The sequence below is a fragment of the Osmia bicornis genome, chromosome 16, assembly GCF_907164935.1.
Source record: "Osmia bicornis bicornis chromosome 16, iOsmBic2.1, whole genome shotgun sequence".
NCBI classification, from domain to species: domain Eukaryota; kingdom Metazoa; phylum Arthropoda; class Insecta; order Hymenoptera; family Megachilidae; genus Osmia; species Osmia bicornis.
In genome coordinates, this window is record NC_060231.1 from 5,300,136 (window position 1) to 5,323,444 (window position 23,309).

Genomic DNA, 23,309 nt, shown 5'->3' on the forward strand with positions numbered 1-23,309 from the left:
AGAAGGTCGAGCACCGAGGTACGGTGCGTGTGGCCTGCTGTTTTCAACCGTTCGAAGCCGCTTCACAACACTCGAATCCGATTGTTTACGTTCGCCGCTGCTTCTCTATTGCTAGGCAATTAGAACGAAATTCCCCAGGCGCAGAATTACATATCAACGACTATAATTTGTATTTCAACGAAGAGTGTTAGCTATTCAGTATTTTTGAATCTTTTTATCTATTTTCTTCGCGTAGCGGACGCTCGCGAAATCGCGGTCGGGACCGCGCCAATCAGGTGCGAGCGCGGCTCTGATTGGTCCGTGCGTATTTCCCGATCGTCTCTCTTGGAGGTCCGCGCGAAAGTACCTAGAGGCCTCCAAAAACAACGCTAAAGCGAAAAAATAGTAGAACACTCTTGCGTGAATAAAAAGTATTACGTTACATTGGAATACAGAAAATTATTGATCCTTTCTTTTTTTAAATTCTACATATATAAAGCTTCCGTAGAAAAATTGGAAATGGAGGTTTCACGAAAAATATTCAAAGCTCGTTTGTCGCCATCGCTGTCGAGGCACCCTTTTCCTTTTCGCGAGCATAACTGCATATCGTAGCTACATCTCAGCCAAGGGAAAAGAGCCTGCAGGCACGTCTTCACAATACTGCATTACGATACCACCCCATTTACACCCCTTCCTTTTCTTTCGACCACCCCTTCTGTCTCGGCAGCCAACCTCTTGCCGAGGGAATTGCTGTTGAAGGTTCCAGGCGAATGCAAGATGGAAGGCGATCCTCGGAAATGAGATCGAAAGTAGGCCCGCGACGCGGATAAAAGGAAAAGAAACGAGATTCATGCGTGCCCTTCTTCTTTCTTTCATTTTTTTTTTTCTTTAACAAAAGAGAACAGGAAAAATGAGAGGAAAATAATGTAAAAGGAGTTCGTCTAGTTGGAATGCTGTTAGTGGAGAATTTAGGTCACGTGATTCTTTTCTAACCCTTTTTTAACCCTCCGGTACTCGCGAGGATTGGAATTGCTATCTTCGCAATACACCCTCTCTTTTTTCTCTTCGAACCAACTAATTTTTATTTTTATGTAAATTTTGTCAATCATTTGATGATTTTTGAGAAAGGCTTAATTGTATTTTTTTAAATTTCACTGTTCATTTAAAAATTACTATTTCAATATATGGAAACTTTGAATAATAATACATATGAATTGTAATTTTTTAATCTGACTTCTGACAATAAAAAAATATATGTATCAAATATTTCTTCCAATACCACATTACACTAAAAGTGCATTTTATAATACAGCAATAAAACGATGAGAATATGTATCACTTTAGGAAGATTAAACGAAAACATCATTTCATCCAACTAGTCCCTTCCTCAAGGGATTAAAAACCTCTCCATTTCAATATATTTAATTAATCAATCTCCATTCATTCATAATTTCGACGAACTCATCTGACCCATCCGTTTCACTGAAATATTGACAAAATACGGAAGAGAAGAGAGAGAAAAAAAAATGGAAGACAGTGGTACGGAGAGAAGAGATTTAACTTTATTAAATTTCTTTTTAAATATATAACACGGACCTTCGAGGGATTGAGAAAGTTGAAGAAAACTTTACCAGATCCTTCGTCGAATTTTCTTTTTTTTTTTTCATCCTTACATTCGTACCGACTGACGTTTCGCTGTAAATTGAACAAATTTTTCAAGATACACTTTCGCGCCGGGCAGAATATTTCCCCGGCCACCGTATTAAACAACAAACTTTCCTCGAGTCGAGCTAGAACTTTCAACGAATCTTCAATTTACTCTTTCAACCCCACCCTCCCCCGCCAACCCCTCCGCTCCTGGTTAAGAATCGTTTCGATTCTTACGATTTACCATCGTGCCGCGATTAAAGCGCACTCCGATGCACTCGACTGATTCCCAATCGAACTTCGACGAGCAATCAGGACGCTTGAACAACGATGTTATCAATTACTTCGTTCGAGGTGTTACTTGTCTTGGAAAAAAAAATCACCTTCGAACGGACTATGATAATTGATCAATCGTTGGACACTTTGGTAACTACGGTACTCGTAACGCTTCACGTGATTAAAAGGATTATTTGAGAGGGTTTGATTTTACGTAAGAAGTTTCTGAGATGAGATATTGTAATTCAACGATTCAGATTATTTGTGCAATTTACGGTATAATAATATTAGTAGTGTAGGACAAAAAGACGAGGGTTGTATTTTTGATCTTTATTCCTTGAACGTTCTGGTTCGACTGACTGTCGAACGTCTCCACGTGCCTTCCGAAGCGCTCGACCAATTCGCTACGCACTACGCGCGGCCAATCTACAAAATATATGGCCTGTCACCATCAAGAGGCTATGCGTAGACGATACTCGAGACGCAGCTTATCTCGCCTACAGTCTCGGCCATCCTGACAATATGACCGTCCCGGTCAACTCATACAAAAAAACATAAAACGCAAGATTAAAACGCAATTTATACTAAATATCACACGCATATACTAAATTAAAAAAAACACACATGAAACAAGAAATACACACAAAAGAGAAGAAAAAAAACACAAGAAATATAAAATCGCAATAAAACAAAACAAACACTTCTCTACATTTACACTATTTCGCATCCCACAGTTTCATCTGGTCCACACTTATAGTTCCAGTATATGGAATCTGAGTCAATTGGAATCCGTCGATATCAGAAACAATATATCGATCAAAATCCAGTACGCGTTTCACCACATAAGGTCCCTTGTATTTGGGAATAAGTTTTTTATTCACCCCTGGCGTTGTATCGTAATTCTTAATCACAACATAGTCACCTTCTTTATAGACAGTGGGAGGCTTTCGCTTTACATTATAACACCGCGAATTTTCCTCCTGTATCTTCGAAATAGCTACACAAGCGGCGTCTCTAATCGAAGGAAGATCTCGCTCTTCCGTTGACAACGATTGAAGAAGTTCACGCAGCCGGTCGTTGGACTTTCCGGATTGTACAACTCCAAACAACAATTCACTAGGTGTACTACCTGTGGACCTACACAACGTATTGTTTAAAGCATACTCCACAGGAGCCAGCGCGTAACTCCACTTATTTGGGGATTCGATCAATTTCGACAGCATTGGCGTAATAGTTCGATTAAACCTTTCAACTTGGCCGTTTGCACGAGGCGTACCTACAGCGACCAATACATGCTCGATAGCCCACTCTTCAACAAAAGACGCAAACTTGGCAGAGGTGAAACAACTTCCGCGATCACTTATCAAACGTTTCGGCTTACTATACGACCGAAAATAATCACTCAAACTCTTTATCGCTTCATCAGCGGTTGTAGACCGACAAGGATACAATCGCGTGAATTTGGTAAACCCATCGACAACTGACAAAATATGCTTGAACCCATGACCAGATTTTTCAAGTGGTCCATAATGGTCGATATGGACCGTCTGAAAAGGTATATCCCCTTTCGGTAAACTGTACAAATATCCCTCGCGTCTACCACTAGTCGGCGAGAACTCAATACACTTCAAACAATTGGCAATGTACTCCCTTACCTTCTCGCGAAGCCTCGGAAACCAATACACACGACTTATATTATCTACTACTTTATCAATTCCTACATGTCCAATATCATCATGACAAGTACGGATGACATTATCTTCCAAACATTCTGGCACATAAAACAATAGCTTTCGGTTTTTCGTCTTACGATAGACTAGTCCATCACGCAATTCAAAATACTTATCCTCCTCGTTTTCTAACCGATCTCGAATTTTTATAATTCCCTCATCTTTGTCCTGTTTCACCGACAAAATTCGTTCAAAACTATTACTTTCCAGTACAAGTATTCCATGGCATCGACTGAGTGCATCGACATGAGACATTTTCGTGCCTGGTCGATGTTCAATAGTATAGTCATAGGCCTGCAAAAATAGAGCCCATCTCGAGATGCGAGGATTAACATTATGCTTACCGAGCGTCAAGCGAAAACTATCACAGTCTGTGAGAATCTTAAACCGAATACCAAACAAATAAATATGAAATCTTTGAATAGCGTACACTACAGCTAAACACTCTAACTCAAAGCTATGATACTTAGACTCTGCCTCTGTAGTCCGTTTACTAAAATAAAATACTGGTTTGAGCAGTCCATCTAATTGCTTTTGCATCAAAATAGCTCCAAAACCACTAGAGCTGGCGTCGCAATGTAACTCTGTCACGAGTTTCGGCGAATAGATTACCAAAATCGGTCGCGACGCTAAACAAGTTTTCAATGTCTCAAACGCGGACAACTCTTCAGGACCAAACCGAAATTCGACATTTTTCTTAACTAAATCATACAAAGGCTTTGCAATGTTAGAAAAATTTTTGATAAAACGACGGAAATAACTCGCCAGACAAACAAATCTATGAGCTTCTTTAGAGTTCCGCGGCATAGGGTAATTTAAAACTGCTTCCGCCGTATCCTTACCAGGACGTATCCCGTCTTTACAAATCACATACCCAAGATACGTGATCTCCTCGAACAAGAATGAACATTTATCCAACCTAAAGCGCAATCCGTGACGCGACGCATGTCCAAACACTTCTCGCAATATACAAAAGTGTTCTTCGATATCTTCCGTGGCAATAAGGATATCATCAAGGTATAACAGTATCTTATTCTGCCGCAACAATTCCGCAAATATCGAGTTCACAAAACGCTGAAATACGCGTGGAGCATTCGTCAAGCCGAAGGGCATCCTAATGTATTCAAACTGCCCAAGCGGGGTCACAAAGGACGTAAACTTCACACTCTGTTCATTGACACGCACATGATGAAAGCCATTCTTCAAATCCAGACAACTAAAGTAACGCTTGTCACGTAGACGATCCAAATGATCATCAATAAGTGGGGTTGGAAAATTGTCTTTGATTGTGATCTTGTTGATTTCCCTATAATCGACGCACAACCGCAATTCACCATTCTTTTTCCGAACGAGAACAATTGGACTTGCATACGGCGAGTTGCTTGGCCGAATAACTTTATCCTTCAGCAATTGATCCAAAACAATTTTTAACTTTTCTTTATCCGAAAACGCTAGTCTACGCGGTCGAAAGCTAATGGGCTGATCGTGTTTTAGACTGATCACCATCTCCACATTATCCGGAGCAGGATCTACGCGTTTATTATTCAAATATTCTTCCGTGAACAAATCTCGAAGTTTTTCGGACACACTGTGACTGATTCGTTGATTAATATTCAAATTCTGATCGTCACTTGCTTTTTCATCATCACAATCAATAAGAAAAATTTCATTCAGCATACCGGCTGGCTCGTGTTCCTCTACAGGATTACAATTTACCTCAGATACTACTGCGGTCTCTTTTAACGATAAAGAAATATGAGGGGACGCCATAAAATCTCTTCCCAACAATGCGACACAATTCATCGTGCCCTCGGGTACTACATAAAAGTTAAGATTTAACGAAACATCATTAACAGTACAATCAGTAGGGAATAACGCCAAAACATTTAATTTTGATCCGTTGATGCCGTAAAACGTGTTACTATTCTCAGCAATGGGTTTTCGCGCGCGAAGAGGAACAAAATCCTCCTTGATTAGACTAATAGGAGAACCCGAATCTATCATCGCGACAACATTAGAAGTGCAAACATTACCAAGTCCATCCGCCACTGCGTATGACAACGATACTACGTACGGAGCAATCTTCGTATCCGCCTCAACCATGTTGGTCGTGTTTCCTAAGGCTGGTGGTTTTGGTGATCCCTTCGGACAATCTCGAATCCTATGCTGTGTACTGCCGCATCCAAAGCATGACCCTCTTTCCCGCGTCGCTGGTCGTGGACACGCACTCGAAAAATGACCTGTCTCCGAACAATTATAACACCGTACACCATTATCGCGACGCGTCGACACAGCCGCTCCTCTCGTAGACGGTTTTGTACTGTCCTTCTTCTCCGTACTGTCCTTCTTCTCCTCCCGTCGGCATTCGTATTCCCTCGGTTCAGGGCCAAGTGACAAATTCTCGAACCCTTCCAACAGGTCTTCCGGTGTCTTGAAACGTTGCAAACGAGCCTGGTTACGTAAACGAACATCTGGCACGCCATCAACAGCGTAATCAACAAGTTCGTCATCATCAATTGGCACTTTATTTCCCAATATCGCTTTCGCATGAAAGTAATCCGCAAAGGATTCGTTTGGCTGCCACTTACGCCTCTCAAAGTCTTTACGTAGCTTCAATTTATTTGGACGCTGATTAAACATGCGATCCATGCTCTCAAGCAACTCAGCAACTCCGAGTTGTAGATGCGCCGGTCGCGAATGAAACCAGGCCTGAGCCTTTCCCTTAACTTTCAAACTGATCAACACTTTCATTGATAGTTCATCGATATTATACGTCGTGCGAAGAAGTTCAAGCTGGGTCCTCCAATTTTGGAACACATCCTTTTCTCCACTAAAGTCCGGCAAAAGATCAGCGATCGCACGTATTCCGATCGTCGAAACCCGACTTCCAGCACTTGTCACGGGGGTAGCAACGTCCACGCTTCCTCGCAACATTCTCACCTCACGCTCGAGCACCTCTTTTTCCCGCCGCAACAACTCTAGTTCGCGGCGCGTTAATTCCGACATATCACTGCGTTCACCGCCGGCCACATCCCGGTGGTGCCTTGCCGAATCCACATTACTCGGCAGAAAAGATTCACCTCGATTTTCCGGCAACACAAATACCGCTGATTCGGGCGCATCCTCCAACCTTGATAGACCAGCCGACCGGCCGGTACCCTCTGGTATCGCTTTCCAAGAAGCCTCATCAATGACAGCAAGTCTAGCAATCAACTCGGCCTTCGAACCACTTGTATGAAGGCCCACCCGCTTTGCAAACTCCTTCAACTGTTGCACTGTGCACGAATTCAAAAATGGCACGCGGTCTTCACCCATGGCGACTAGTAAATATCCAAATCACCGCAGGAAGTCAAAACACAAAGTCACAATTCAGTTACAACCACCTCAATTCAAAACTTCAATGTTCAAACACTTCAATGTTCACACAAGTCCAAATTCAAATGAGTCGAACATATCCAATTCAAATCAATTTCGCCGATAGCAGTCCGCACAAAGCTTCCGGAAACGACAAAACGAAACCGTGACTGTTACAACGACACAAACAATAATGAACGTTCAGAAAATGGCAAAAAGATGCACGATCCCACTTCTGAAGCTGTAGGACAAAAAGACGAGGGTTGTATTTTTGATCTTTATTCCTTGAACGTTCTGGTTCGACTGACTGTCGAACGTCTCCACGTGCCTTCCGAAGCGCTCGACCAATTCGCTACGCACTACGCGCGGCCAATCTACAAAATATATGGCCTGTCACCATCAAGAGGCTATGCGTAGACGATACTCGAGACGCAGCTTATCTCGCCTACAGTAGCTTTCCCCAGGAGAAATGGGGAAAGCACCCTCCCCCAGGGTGCTTTCTTCCGGGCTCCCAATCTATTCTGTACTAAATTTTATAATATTTAATAACTGAAAATGATATTATTGTACTTCTAAATTAATTTTAATATCAGCCCTCGAACGGCGGACCATGGAGAGAATCCAAAATACTTATTCAATATAATATTTTTCATTCTCAAAACTGTCTTCTTGATTAAAACCAACATTCTCTTAAGGTATTGTTCAAATAAACGCTGAGCTTATAAAGATATCTTTTTAAGACTTATTTATTACCATCAAAATCGTCCGTAATTCGAATATTTCCATTCCTGTTTCCAGTTCATCCTCGAGTTTCGAGTTTACGAGACCTCGTAGCAAAGTCGAACGCCTGTTCGATCTCGTTCTCTATTCGTCGACGCGATTTTTTACGAGCTCAACGAAACAACTTCGCCACTCGTCCCAGAATTTTCACGGTTTTATCGAGAGAGTTTGATTAGAAAGCGATTCGAACGAAAATTCTGCTGTAGTTTAATAATAAATCAGACGTATCTACGGGATGATTAAAAAAAGGAGTTGAAAACTTGACTGCTGGACGAAAGAAGCTCTAATAAATTCGAGCTGACAAATTGATTAATAAATCTTAATAAAATTATCAAATTGCAATATTTCATCTCACCATCTCTCTCCTATAAAAAGAATCCCCAGTTGGGTTCAATAAAATCAATCGGCAGATCCAAAAACCATCTTATTGTTAGAAAAACCTGATTTTTTAACTAAATTTGCCTCCTTCGAAGCAGGAAATAAAGAGACACTTGAAATATTTACTAGCAGCAATTACTCAACTAGTCTCGTTCTTTGAAAGGAAGCTCGAGCTGGTGGTATGCATCTTGAAGGGGATTCAAGGTAATCAAGAAGATACGCGGATGTTTGAGGATGTCGGTTCAAAGGGAGCCCCGTGAATCCCCAAGGAATATAACAGGACTGTGTGTAAAAGGGTTATATAATTGTCGGTCAATGCGGTTAGGACGCAAACTGGCGTCGTTTGGCGCAATTTAACCTGGCATGACAAACTGTTACGCGCGAGATGCTTCGGTAAACGCGGCTGATTCTCTCGCATTGTAAGAGAAATCTTCCGAGTAACTTCCTGATAACGAGCCCACGACAGAAGAGCAATTGAAATTTAATTAAAAAAAAATTTTAATTACATCAGTGGAGCCGAATATGTTGCACGCTTCGAATTTTCAAGAATTCCTTCGGACCATAATTGGAATACAAAGAGCGAGGCTAATGCTCGAATAATTAACTAGCTCAAGGATTTTTTTCACGCGATCCGTGGACCGGAAGTTGATGCAGACGGTATGGTTCTTGAACACGGCGAGGAAGACGAACAGACACGCAGGAAGTGCAAATGGACGAATAGTTTTGTTAGAATTAATTTGCGGAGGAAATCAAATTTCTTCGATTAAGATAATAAAATAATATCCGGAGTATAAAAGACAAAGTTTCTTTTAAAGGAAAAATACTTTCTTTAAATTATATCAAAACAATTACCAGAGTTCCATCGATGTTTCCAATAAAAGATGTTATGAAAAATAAGATTCTTCCTTACAAGTTTTTGAAGTTTAATAACATTATCTTTGTAATAGTTTTATAATAGTTGGTGTCGCAATTTTCCGTTCATTCGTTTTTCTCAGATTTATACTAAATGTCAACAAGTCACTGATAAAACGATTGAAACTCGAAGGAACGCTTCTTCCATCTTTCTACACCGTTCCTTATGTACACCAGGTAATTAACACGGAGTTTGCAGGGAAAGATGAAAAAGCAACAAGATATCAAACGCTTTGACCCGGCCAGGATTTAGTTTAATCTCTCTTTACTCGTTACGATTCGACCCTCCTTACTTCACTGCTTATTATAACGAACAGCTTTCGTGTTTTACATTTTCTCTTCACGCCGAAGGATTGAAATTTATAGTGGTTTTGTTACCAGGGTGAATTACAAAATATTAATTAATTAATACACGTCGATTTTTATGAATTTAAAAAAAAAATATCCTAATTTCATTTTAGAATCATAGACAAATGTTTCCCTTTCGATAGAATCAATTATTTCCCTGGTTCAAATCACGAGAACACGGAGGGGTCTTTTTTGTCCCGAACAAAGAACGGGACGGGTATAAATTTTCGACATGGTAGTGCTCGTGGGCGCGTGTATCTTCAGCGTCGCGGTGTAAATGTCGCGTCGAATCGCGCGTGAACTCGAGGCGAGCGTAAATCTTCCCGGAAACGGTGCATTGAAACGGCCTGTCAAGAGGCAACGACCGTTCTCCCTCGTTTCTCGAGCGTGACGTAAGCTCCGTTCCTCGTCGAAAGTGTGTGGCGAATCCTCAGGATGCAAGGATCCGACCATTTCAATTCGCTGGAACACGATTTTACTTCGTCGTCGAGATCACGAAAACGTTCCTTCTTACTATTTCTACAAAATCTTTTGGTTTTCCTATTAGAAAATTTACTTAAAAAATGTCATATATGAATTTGTACCATTTGCATTATGAGAAAGTCAAAAATTGACTTCTTTTGTCAAAAGAAGTGCGTAGAAACGTTGTCCCAATGAGTGGGGCGTGGCCAAACGGCCGACGCGAGCCGAACTCGGCCGAGTCCCCCACGCGAGTCGCAAGAAGCCCCGCCCCCTTTAATCCGCGTAAATCATCTATGCACGCGATTGTACTGCATTAATCTGTTTTTTATCCATCTACTTTCTTCGACAACGTAATAAAAATGATATTTAGTAAGGTCAGACGGTAATAGAATGCAAATAGTTTCAGGTAATGATATCCTGCACCGATTGTGTTACTGTTTCCAATTCAAAATGGATATATTCATAGGAGCAGTAAGTCCATGCGCTGAATACATACGAAATGGAGATTGAAAACTGCCCGAGTAGCACTTGCGACAGTTTGAAATCTTGACAGCCAGTCCTTAAGGAACTGTTTAGGTGGCAAAATTAGCAAACTGCTCAAGCAGAACTTTCTCTCCCATTTACCGGCTAGATTAAGCGAACCGGGAGTATAAGTTTCTTGATAGGATATATCATAAGTACGTTTGCTCAGGCGCTTGAAAACTTCTACCAACAACAACTGGAGTCTTCCGTCGACGAAATTATGAATTATCATCGAAAATTAATTCTTACGCGTGCCTGTATTTCAAACGTAAGACTATTGCAAACGAGACGTGAGTCAAAATGATCCGACATACGAAGTTCGATGCAATCGGGAGCAAATTTAAAATTCCTGGCCTTGGGGGCAACCTCTTTCTACCTTCCTTTTTCACGACCTCTCATTTCTCCTAGATAGAACCTGTTTGCCGAGGTTTGTGGCCCAGCAAGAAGACGCTTTAAGCCCTTCCGTGTTTCTAGCGTGGCGTCCTCTTTAATCCCTCGATCGACAGGTGTCGAGAGGGACTCCTACGCGAACGGAGACGCGTCTGATCAGGAATCCTGAGCAAACTCGAGCTTTCTGCTCGATCGCGCGATCCCACCTTCCTCCGTTCCCCGTTCGGACGGGGAATTGCGTTAGGCGCACCTGTCTTCGCGCTATGGATCCCTGTCCCCCTCGTTTCCGGCACGGTTAAACGGTGACAAGGCAGAATCCTTGAGGCGACATTCAATTGGCAGAAGAATTTTTATGGTCAATCTGTATCCCTCCTCGTTCCCTTGTCTAAATGGCTAATACTGACAAATATTAAGTCCCCCCTTAAGTAATGTGATTTCCAATAGGTTCTAGATTCACTTTGCCCTAATAAATTGAATCTGGACATACCCACGTAGCCAGATACACTAATCCCCCTGCCAAAGGTTCTAAATGTTGATTTTAATTAAGGATCTAAAAATTGACATTCGTTGAAGATAAATTTGACCGATCACTTCCTCAATTTACCAACTGATGAAACATTTCCGAATATCAGCGAGAAGAGGTAAACACGGAATATAATGGAAATAGCTGTGCCGTGAGCTCAGAAGACGTCAAACAGTGGAAAGAATGAAGCAACGAGACGCCAGAAGCAATAAGACGAGCCGAAAGCTGTGAAACGCGACGTCGTCGCTATTTCTGGACACGAATCGATCCAGCAGCAAGTTCACCAGGGTAGTTAACCCATGGATGACGGATCGTGGAAGGTTACGCGTTTCGTAGCCTCGCGACGATATAATATTTCGTTTCTTCTATATATTCAGTTAGCACTATTAATAAATAATTTTCCAATAAAAAAAGACTGTCTCTCTAACCATTAGAGAGCTCGAAATGGATATTTAATCCATAACCACCAAGAGATATCCACTATCAACCATTTAAAGGCGAATTAGTCGAGGACTCACCATGGTGTCTTTGATGTGCTCGACCGGTTGCAGGAGGACAGTGGTAGCAGCGAGGGGCCGGTGATGGTGATGCTGCTGTTGCTGCTGCTGCTGATGATGATGATGCTGTTGCTGCTGATGGTGATGGTGTTGATGGTGGTGCGGGTTGCAATTGGCGATATTGGTGCAAGTGCAGCCGCAGCCGATGTTGCAGGCTTGTTGGCCGGCGAAAAGGTGTCCTACCAGGCCGGGGGTGATCGCTGCTGCCGCCGCGTTGTTGATGCTGTTCAGCAGGGGCGGAGGCAGGGACACCGCACCACCCGGGACAAACGGGTACGAATGAAAATACGTGGTGATGGAGGAACGTGCCTCTTCGGCGCCGATCGTCTCAGCTAGCCAAGACTTGCTTGGTTGAACGAAGAAACCACGGTTGCTGCCAGTCGCCGGCAACGACTGGAGGCTCCAGAAGAACCTGGCGCGTTCCTGAGCGGCCCAGGCACGTTCCAGGGATGACGCCTGATGGCGAGCTTCCGTCTTGCCCGATCTGCTCAACTCGAACGACGGCCACCACAGTTTGACCGATTGTTGTGGCGATTGGACCGCGAGGCCGATGATGCTACCCGTTTCTTTTACTGATCGACTATTCTATGTACGATCGTGCGATCACGGTATTAGTCGTCCGAACGAGATACCCGGGTGACGAGAGTTTCTTTCTGGCCTCTAAGTATTTTTATATCTTACCAGCTAGATCGGATACACGAGGTACATACGAATTCGACACGCACGACGCTTATCGACGCTTACTAGGCTATCACCTAAAGAGATCCCTTACTGTATGTACACACGCAGACCAGACGCGCGCACGCGGGTCAAACGCGTTAAGCCTAAAGTGATAGTGCGACCAGGCGGTTACCCAAGACGCGGTGTAATACAAAGTGATGATTGTCAAAGTGGTGAGCGAATAGAGGGCGTACAGTGAGGGGGAAGGGGGGAGTTATGGTGCACGAGGGTAGACCGTGCAAAGGTGAAGACAGACTGACTTGAGATGGGTCAAAGATACACGCTTATGACTGCACACACGCGTACAAATGTGTGTCAAGTGCAGGGTTAGAGGTTAAGAAGAGGGACGAAGACGCGCGAAAGTCTTCGTTGGCTTCGCACGGCTCGCTCGTGTACGTTAATTGAAACGTCGTAGGTACGTGATTTGCTTCTGTCGTATCTTTCTTTTTATTTTTTCTTTAATCTTCTCCTAAAATGTTTCTTTCTTTTCGACAAGACTCGAGTCGATTGGTAAAACGCGACTTTTAAAAAGAGACACTTAGTCTGAATACACTAAGAGAGCTAGCTGAAAATGATTGTCACAAAGATTGACAGAGAACGTTCCCTTGTTTCAGGGAGCACACAGGGAAGAAACGTTCGTCAGGGCCTGGTCTAGTTTCCTTCTAGATCGATCATCTAGCTCGGCCCAACGATCGGATATGTGCGAAGGGTGTATACATATAAACGTATGTATATAAGTGTAAATATATATAATATATATATCGTATGTATATATACATATACATATATGTATCTATGTAGAATAATAGAGCGTGTACACACGTAGACTCGGTACAGAGGCTGGAGATCACATGAAGACACGAAACTCGTTATTTCTCAATTTGCCTCTCCTCGAAGAGAGGAAAGAACACGGTGTTCCTTCTCCCTCTCTCTTATCTTCAATCCTTTCTTCTCGTTTCTCGATTATGCCCAACCCACTACTGTGCTTGATTGTCTTGACGCGATTCTCTTTAATTCGATCGGTCGCTCATGATTCACGCGCGACCTTCTCTTCTTATATACTTATAGCGTACTTTTATTATTCTAATACTTACGAACAAGTTCGTTTACGTCTAAAAGGGCGAGGGGGGTGGGGATTAAAACACGAGGAGGATTGCGCGTTACGAATGCTGTCGCAAGTTTTATCAGCGCTAATCGGGCTCTCTTTGAGGTCCGCTCTCAGTCTTACCTAGGGATCTCCCGGATTTCGGGGCGCCCTGAACGGATCATCTAACGTCCGAACGACTTACGAGACTCTCTGTATAGCGAGTCTCCGAATCGCGGCCCGCCGCGGCAACAAAATAAAATCTGTATATATATAAATCTCTTTGAGAATCTTCAATCTCGGCCTCGCGTCCTTCCTTTATCTCTCTTTATTTCGCCCGCGTCCCACGATTTCGCAGCGATCCTCCTGCTCCGGATTCCTCCAGTGGTCACCAGTTGGCTTTCACCCGTGCGGCTTCGACGACGGCTACGATGACGATGAGGGCGACCTTGAACCCGTTTCGCAGTTCAGGGTGGATGGCGAAACTTTCTCGATTGGTAGCCGGCAACTGGTCGTCTCACTGGTCGCGTTCGACACACACAGACACACACACACGGTCGTCGTCGACAGGCAAGAACGGGGCAGGATCAGTGATACAGTGATTCAACGTAGCCGGTGCATGCGTTCGGCCCATTGGCGGAGGGCTGGCTAGAGTCGTCGGGGCAGACCTGGCACACCCGAACGTGCACCCAGGTGACTTCGAGGCTGCGGATACCCCCTGGTCCCGACGCGGCGCGTATCATGTGCTGTCCGGAGACGCGGCCGATGGAGACCTTCCGCGAGGCTGATCCCGTAGCGGCTGGCACGCGCGCGTCGCCGCTGACCAGTGATAAACGGATGCGGGTAAACAAGAGTCGGTGTACGGGCGATCGGCGACGGCGGCGGCGGCGGCGGCGGCGGCGTTGCGGGCGGATTCAAAGGGAAACAAAGTATCTAGGAGAGAACGAAGCTGAGATAAAGGGGAGACAGAGAGAGAGACCGCGGGCTCGTGTGTGTCTGTCTGTGTGCACGTGTGTAACTGGTCTGCGGACGAGTGGAGCGGCTCTGTCTGTGGAGGAGCAACGCGGGAGTCGAGACAGAGATAGCGTGTGTCGTGTACGTGTGGGGGGACTGTGTGCGTGTGGTGTGGTGTGTGTGTGTGTGAGGCGGTGTGTGTGTACGTGAGAGAGTAACTCGGAGGCGGGAACGATTAAAGAGCGTCCTACTCGATCGCCTAGCTTGACACAACTGAGGAGCGTCTCTCTCGCGACGCCCGCGTAGGCCTCCACCGCCACCGTCGCCGCAGCCCGGTCGTATCGCGGCGTATACGCGCCTTTCAAACGCTACCCCCCTGCTCCTCCCGCCCCGCTACTACGTCACCCGCCAATCGGGAAGCAGACTGGGCCGAGAGCTCGCGAGACTGCCCGAGTCTGCGTGCTCGCGATCCCCAAAGCTCACCGCGGACTCTACGCTCGACACCTCCTCCTCCACCTTCTCGCGTCCTCGCCTCCCTCCACGATACCGGCAACCCGTGCCGGAGGACCCGTGGTGTCTTTACTAACCCTGTTTCGTTCCGTTTCCTCTATTTTTCAACCTGTCCGTCTCTTACCACCGCGCTTCGCTTAATCGCCGCTTCGCTTCGAACGATCGCTTGATTTTACGTGACCGGCATCTTCGCAGCGGAGACGAGTGTTTGCCGTTCAGATTGGTCCTTTCAACCAGTTTTCGGTTCTTCGGCTGCCTTGCAGGGGCAACTGATGTGGATGCATTTTGTGCGACGATGTTTGTGACTGTGTAATAATTTTTATTCAAGATAATAGCAGAATATGTGTTTTCGTTCGTTATCGAAAAATACACTTTTCCAAGTGTCTCTTCGAGATTATAGGCGACAACGCGTGTTAGTGGAAATAAGGAAACTAGGGGAAGAGTCATGATGGTTCTAGAGCGTAATCACCCAGATCCTCCATGACCGAAGAAAAACGAGACCACACAAGAACCTTCGACGACTTCTTTTCAGGGCTGATTGTTCAGAAACGACCACCGTTGATCAGGATCGATTGCACAATGAACCGATTCACCCTCGACGAGTTTGAGAGGACGCTCGAGCAATCGACTCCCTTCGAAAGTGGTAACCTGATTATCCGAGGATTGCATGAATGAATAACGAGGAGGGCGAGATTTTTGGAGATTTTCTCTCCACGATCATGACTATACATTTGTAATGTTATTTTTTTAAAGAAGAACCGTTAGAATATGTAATTTTAAATAAAATTGGGGTGAGAAATATTTCTGATGAATTTTTTAATATCCACTCTGCTATCAATTTATAATTTCCATTAATTTCAAAAGCACGGGTGGCAAGTTTTGCCACCAACGGGGAGCATAAAGGAATATCGAGATACAGAATTAGTAAAAACAGGTGAAACGCGTGTTTCAAGCTTTTATGGAAATTTCTCTGTCAGTTTTTACCGTCACAAGCAAAGGACTTTAATCCGTGCCTTTTTCTGAATAACTTCGTCCTCATTAGTTTCGTGTACACCCGTGGTCCACGTGCGTCAAATAGACCGCTGTAATTTGTGCTCCATTTCCGCTTGATAATTATCACATTCCACCCTACTGAGTGTAATTCGATAGTTGGCGTTCTTTAACGCTATGAATTCCTCTATGGTTGTACTCATTCCTATGAAAGGGATGTACGGGTACCCGAGAAGTCGGGTCGGGAATTTTTTTAAATTCTAGTGGGACTTTGAAAGTTTGTCTAGGACAAAAATTTTGAGTCGAGACTCGAACTCAACAATTTTATTTTTATTTTATCAACACTAATTAATATAAAAATATGGAAAATAATTCCAATTTGCAACCCTTTTTAAATCTTCCAAAAAATCCCTCCCAAAGAAAGTTCCTAAAACAACGAAAATTCGGAAGGTTCCTATTTTCACGGTGGGTGGAATAGACACGAAGATAAGGGTAGAGGGGCGCGGGGGTAAATATCGTTAATTAAACAGAACCGTGGTATCAGGCACAATGAAGGTTAAACAAGGGGAAGAATACGAGTTACTCGATGGGGCTGACTTGACGTCTGACGTGGTAATTCCTGGTCGACGAACGGGCTTCGTTAATTACTGTCAAATCAAGAAGTAGCAAATGAAATAATTACTAGGCGTCGCGGCTGTTCGAGATTACGGCCACCTCTAATTACGATGAAACACAACCAGACGTTGGGATAACCACCCTCTCGTTCGACCTTACTTTCCTTTTTTACCACCCTGTACTAGACACTGAATTTTTCAGCGAGCTTCTTCGCGTGCAAGGAACTCTTCTGTCTGCTGGATGAAACTTGGAATTTCGTATAGTGCTGATAAAGAATTTCCCACTTATTACCTCGCGTAGTTTATAACTGAACTAATTTTCAGTTATACAAAATTTTAACTAAGCATAATTAAATGGGTGCTGATATAATTATATTGAAAATTTATGTAATTTTCTACGGACTCATCGAGTTCATAAATTCTGCAAATTAATTTAATTTATACTTTTTTTCTGCTCACTTCGAACTGAAGTTTATCTCACACTCTCGTTCATCGGAGGAACATTCTAAAAATCATTAATTGAGCCGGACTTGTAATGAAGTTTTTATAACACACTCGCGACCCAGTGGGTGGCACAGAAATCCTGCATTTTTTCTTTCAGTTTTCATTCATTATTCGCACTACGGTGGAGGCAACAACGCTAAGAGAAATTTAATTAACTTACCGAGCCGCTCGCGTGCCAAAGGAAACGGAGTCAAAGAGGCCAGAAATCTTACCTGAAACAGAAATTAAATTAATTCTTAATTAATTAATTCTTAATTCGATAAGACACTTCGTCGAAAAGGGTGTACATTTTTATGCTACGACATCAAACCTAACCTCGCACGAATTAGTTTATAAATAAACTTTGAAGCATGAAATTCATCTTGGAGGTGAGAAAAGTAAATTTATTTAAAATTCTTTAAGGGAATAAGATGGAATATCGAATACGCATCAATAGGGTGTTAATGGGGATAAAACGGAGCAGCGCCGCGTCACGAGTTAAGCGCAAACGAAATTACTAGACGTCGACTCCGATCGTTAATCCCCTAGACCGGCGACGACTTAATACATTGGGCAAACTAACGTTTTCGTAGGGTAGAGTCAGCCAACAGCAGCTCCAGTCGTCGCCGCCGAGGAACGACCCTAAGTCCCGAGGAAATTACTCTCGGGTAAGCAGTATGCAGATCGCGGAATCGCGACATACGTTCAGGATTAACCGGCGCACGCTTGGCTAAAGAGGATCCACGGAATCGGAAGATCGAAATGTCCCTAGGAATCCTATTTAACTTACTCCTCCGCAGCTTTCGTGTATTCGTCGCTGTACTATAATTTCTGTAATCGCTCCTACAGCCTCGAGGATTTTCATCCTGATAAATATACTCTTCCGTGATCGGCCAGTCGGGTTCTGAAGATGATTTTGAGGCTACTTTAAAACTTTACAATTTTCAAGACTTTCAAGTTAACTTAGGCAACTTAAAATCTGATGAATATACGTTTATTTGTATAAGTCCAGATTTAATAGAGACTTCCCTAGGGGAAATACTTTTATAGGGGAATAGGGCCAAAAATTCTAAATTTGTAAATTTCAAAACTTGGAATTAAAAATTTGAAAAACTCGAAATCCTAAATTTTTATGTTTCGAATAAAAAAATATCACTAGTAAGAATTTACTGTTATAGGGGAATAAGGCAAAAAATGGAAAATTTGTAAATTTCAAAACTTGGAATTAAAAATTTGAAAAATTAAAAATCCCAAATTTTTAAGTTTCGAGTAAAAAAATATCCCTAGTAAGAATTTACTGTTATAGGGGAATAAGGCAAAAAATGGAAAATTTGTAAATTTCAAAACTTGAAATTAAAAATTTGAAAAATTAAAAATCCCAAATTTTGAAGTTTCGAGTAAAAAAATATCCCTAGTAAGAATTTACTGTTATAGGGGAATAGGGCAAAAAATTGAAAATTTGTAAATTTCAAAACTTGAAACTAAAAATTTGAAAAATTCAAAATCCCAAATTTTTAAGTATCGAATAAAAAAATATCCCTAGTAAAAATTTATAAGCGAATAGTGGGATCCTTTTCCCCTAGGGAAGTCCACTTTACTCGCTATTGTACCTTGGTCGTAACTCAAAATTCCCTAGTATCTTTAGCTTCTGAAACGTGAAACTGCTATTCATAACAGTCAAAGGATTAAGAACACAGCAGTCGATCTCCAGACTAATCGATTTTGTCCATCAAGTTGGCGAATGTCAGTAGCCGACAGAGAATTGTGTAACAACGATTTGTCCATGTTTAGCGGCGCCGTTATCGCGGCATCGGCCGTGCATAATTCTGTTTGAACGAATCATTATTGCGGTCATCCGTGCATACGTGCCGGTAAATCCATTTACGGTCCAGCTGTCGATTGTTCCACGCGCTAAATTACGAAGGATGATTGATGTTGCACCACGGTACGAGCTGAAATAAAATGCAAAAGATGCACGGAGGGTAGGTCGGGCTTGAATCGATATTTTTCACAGAGAATCGTCCGTGACGTTATATTTTAAACAATCTCCTTTTAACTCGAAAATTTCATATTTATACCGACCCAGTGGCCTTTAGGACGTCCAAAATTTTAGCAAACGAGTGATTCAGAAATCAATTAACCGAATCAAATAAAATTACCTCTATACCTAAAGTTACCCTAGTAATGAAGGAAATCCCCAGGAAAACAATTACCACAGACAGCATCACCCTACTCAATCGCTAAAAACCCCAAGAACCTTATATCCAATCCATTTGAACGAACAATCAAACCCGACCACCATTGGACAGAAACATGGAAACAGGAAGTTTCCTCCCTTCGAAATCTTCTGGGCACGAAGGCTGGCGAGGACAAGGCGAGCAGATTTCCCTGGATTTCAGTTACGTCTAGCAGTTAGGCTGGCGAGAGTAATAGGGCTTGATGCATGGCTCCCAGGATGCGCATCCCCCGTTGCTACCCTCCCTTCGGATCCTCCATTCGTCCTATACCCCAGGCCCATTCGACTTTCTTGATTCCCTTCGCGGGCTCACTCTTTATTTATTTAAAGCCCGTCACCGACTCGGTTCTCCCATTGGGAAACGTGCGTCGACCGATTTCTCGTTTCCCGTCGTCGATTCGAATCCCAACAGACCGATCGCCCTACGGCCATTTTCTTCTTATCCTCTACCTACACGCTGCCCGGGATGGACGAGGATTTGGGGCTGGAAAGTGGTCTCGAAAGGGAAAGCGGTCTCCTTTCGTGGTGTTCCTTCAGAAACTATGGAATGCCAAGCTTCTCGAGGAGTTGAAGAAGAGTTTGGATGATGAATAGTTGCTCCAAGAGATGATGATAATTTGAAGATTCAGAGAGGGATTATGTACTCGTCGGTGGATAATTGGCTCAAGATGTGATTTATTAAAAATTTATATACACCAGATTGTCTGACTCCGCCCTAGATTTATTTTCCTCAGGGATGCAACTTATTTTAAATAAATTCTTGGGAAGGGAAACAAGAATTCAAGATGCAATCTACGAGGGAAGAGTTACAACTGAGTAGAAAAGATTCAGAGAAGAGAAGAAAATTCATGGTGAACCAGTGTAGAAACGGAAATCCTTCTCTTCGACGACCCTCCCGTAAGTCCAAGGGATTAGAAGGGATCGGAAACTGGTGATTTGTGGCCGACCAGCAAATATATTCCACGTGTCCCTAACCTGAACAGGGTCTGTTGTGTTAAACAATAACGATCCTTTTTAATTCTCGTTTTTCATTACCTTAAGTGTAATTATATTCGAATCACAAAATTATAAACAACCATGCGGAAAAATATGATAGAAATTTAGAAAAATGTATGCACATGCGAATCTTATGCTGCATGAAGTAAAGTACAACGAAATATGCAAAACAGAGATCATAATGTTTAAACATCTTAATAGGGACAACATTTGCATAAACATCTGCAGACTGTTTCAACTTCCTCTCCATCTTCGTTTCCTTTCAAGACTAACGAATGACTGATTCTCTGTGCAATTATAAAATTTCAAAATGCAAAACATTTTCTGTACAAGAGGAATCGTTAGACAGCGATTTAACATCTCGGTAGAAACTGTTTGTCAAATGTAATAATTATTCCCTCTATTTTCTACAATACATATATTTATTAATTAAATTTTTGCTGATAAAAAATTGAATTGATAACCGAAGAACTGATAGTTTGAAGTGAATTGAATGGAACATACAAAGCTCCCTCTGCCTTTTAACCAATCCGAAGCCCTATCTCAGAGGCACAATATTAAATAGGCCAAATTTCTCATCGTCGACGTGATTTACCAACAGAAAATGCTCGACAAAGGAAGGCGGAGAATTCACAAATAGAAATAAGGTCTCCTGAACTGTCTTCTCTGAGAACCAAATGACAATAACGTCACGCAACGAGGCGAATTCCCAATCAATTCTCCAATGAATGAGCACACGGAAAATCGAAGAAGGCTTAATATTAGACGGGCCGGGTACATTTATAGCCAAAGTAAGACTGAGGGAATGCTACTGACTTTATTATGAGAATTCAGGTTACTTGTCCCATGACAATTTTCATCTCAAGTAGTTCATTCATTTGCATTTGATATGTAATAATTATACTCATAAGATATTTAATAATAAAAATAAGAAAAAACGGTTATTATTTTATTTTCTTCTTCGTTTGTTTTCCAACCAGAGGAGAAAAATAATTCGACCAGCATCCGTATAATTGTCGACAATTCGATCCTCTAACGCAGTTTAAACGCAAAAAGTCAGCGCGCTGTGTCGTGCGGCTTCGCTGCGTCTGCTTAATTGAGTGCGCTAATTAAGGGTGCGAGCGAACGATACTGACCCCTATACCCCTTCACCTGTGCACGCCCCGTTCCGCCCCTGTTTCCTGTGCGCGTTGTTTGCCTCCTCTCACTGTCCAAGGGGCAGTGAAATGAACAGTTTAATAACTGTTTAACCCCTTATTGTCCGATCGGTTGCGTTTCCAATGGGACGTGCATTCGGCTAATGGCGGATCGATTGTATCCAATGAAAAACTTTCGCTATTTATAGCAGTTTATTATAACTTTGATCGTTTTCAGAGAAATTAATTATAGAAAGGTAAGGACCAGTATAACAAATAATTTCCCTAAAGAGAGGGAAAAGGTTCGAGAACTAAACAAATCTCCAGGTAAAGATCGCAACGATTTCGCGGCTAGATCCTGTGAAATTTACCAGAATTCAGCATTATCAGGAATGCGAATTCGAGAGGGCTTTTATACGATATGGTAGCTGGAAGATAGTAACGCGGCAATGCAACGAGGCAATACAACGGTTCGCGGATCCGGCGCACGTGGTATACTAAAATCGTACGAGGGATCCATTTTCCATTTGCCGGCGTCGGGACACCGCGATTTTACCATTTCCCAAGATCGTACTGGTAATGTCTATCGAACTACCTGCACTCCTATCGACCACACTCTGCTTCTCTTATTATCGTTTAACGGATATACGATCTGCCATCAGGTATTTTCTATCGATACCGTCTGATTTCTTTTTTCCCCTTATTTGATTTTCAGTTTTCTTTCCCTTTTAACTGTGGCAATAGTAACAAGTCCATTTTTTAGATACTAATTTTATTAATTATGGCAGGGTACACTCGGCAGAAAAAATGCCTACTCCCCACTCCCTCAGTTCCCCCACTCCGCTTATACGAAATGCATATTTAATTAAAAAACTTGATTCTGTTATTTCCATCCGTATTTTCAACAACCAATATTGAAACTTACATTAATTTATATCTAATTAACGATACGACTGACGCAGAATAAACAGAATTGTTGGAAATAAATAAATTCTGTTAATTCCTTGTAAAGGATGTACATCAAACCATATTTAAATGTTTGAACAGTAAAATATACATTCTTCTGTATTTGAACAAGCTTATCAAATGAAAATTTGTCCGGAATGCGAGCTCTCGTAATTTAACAACGCTTCAAAATCAGGAGGAAAACAAATTTTCATTCGTTAAAAACATCTCGTGAAGTATTTTTATAAAGGAAACGTTTAAAACGTTGCCATGCGACAATTATTTGTTTCAAACACTGCCGGCGAGTCTAATGAAACTTGGAAACTATTTAAAGTCAAGTAATTTACTTAACCTGCTAATTAATTATATCTTAAACGCTCCGGCGAGGCCATTAATCACTCTTGAGCAACCGAATCCATTATTTCTCGCTTCCGTTGTTTTCCTCTGAATAATTTTTTCATCGAGGCAATTAAAAGATCCACCTGTTTGCTCTTTTTCAATCACTGTCATTAACAATGATATTAATTAATGTCAATATATAACTTTCATTGATTTTTCTTTTTTAAATAAACTTTGATTAAGAAACAGGTCATTTTAGGTATTAATAGAAAATTCCTTAAGACGCATAAGGTGCGTCATCCACTTTAACCCTTTGAAAAACGATTACTTCTAAATCTTGCGTTATACATCCAACGAATATCTTCTATTAAAATTGAATTATTTTTATTAATAGTACCTCATAAGCCGCTATAATAACCTTCTTCGAGCCTACACGCAGGTACA

General features: G+C 42.3%; 1 protein-coding gene across 10 annotated transcripts in view; it reads right to left on the reverse strand.

Moving 5' to 3' along the window:
• Nucleotides 1–23,309, reverse strand: part of LOC114871553 (polypyrimidine tract-binding protein 2) — a 248,816-nt gene that overhangs the window by 121,982 nt on the left and 103,525 nt on the right. For 2 of the 10 annotated variants that reach the window (XM_029177612.2, XM_029177608.2), the window contains exon 1: nucleotides 11,820–13,358. The exons of the other annotated variants lie outside the window; for them this stretch is intronic. In XM_029177612.2, coding sequence (XP_029033445.1) covers nucleotides 11,820–11,822 — 3 coding nt within the window. In that variant the 5' untranslated portion in view covers nucleotides 11,823–13,358. Of the gene's footprint in view, nucleotides 1–11,819; nucleotides 13,359–23,309 lie in introns of those variants that run through there. 10 annotated transcript variants of the gene reach the window in all.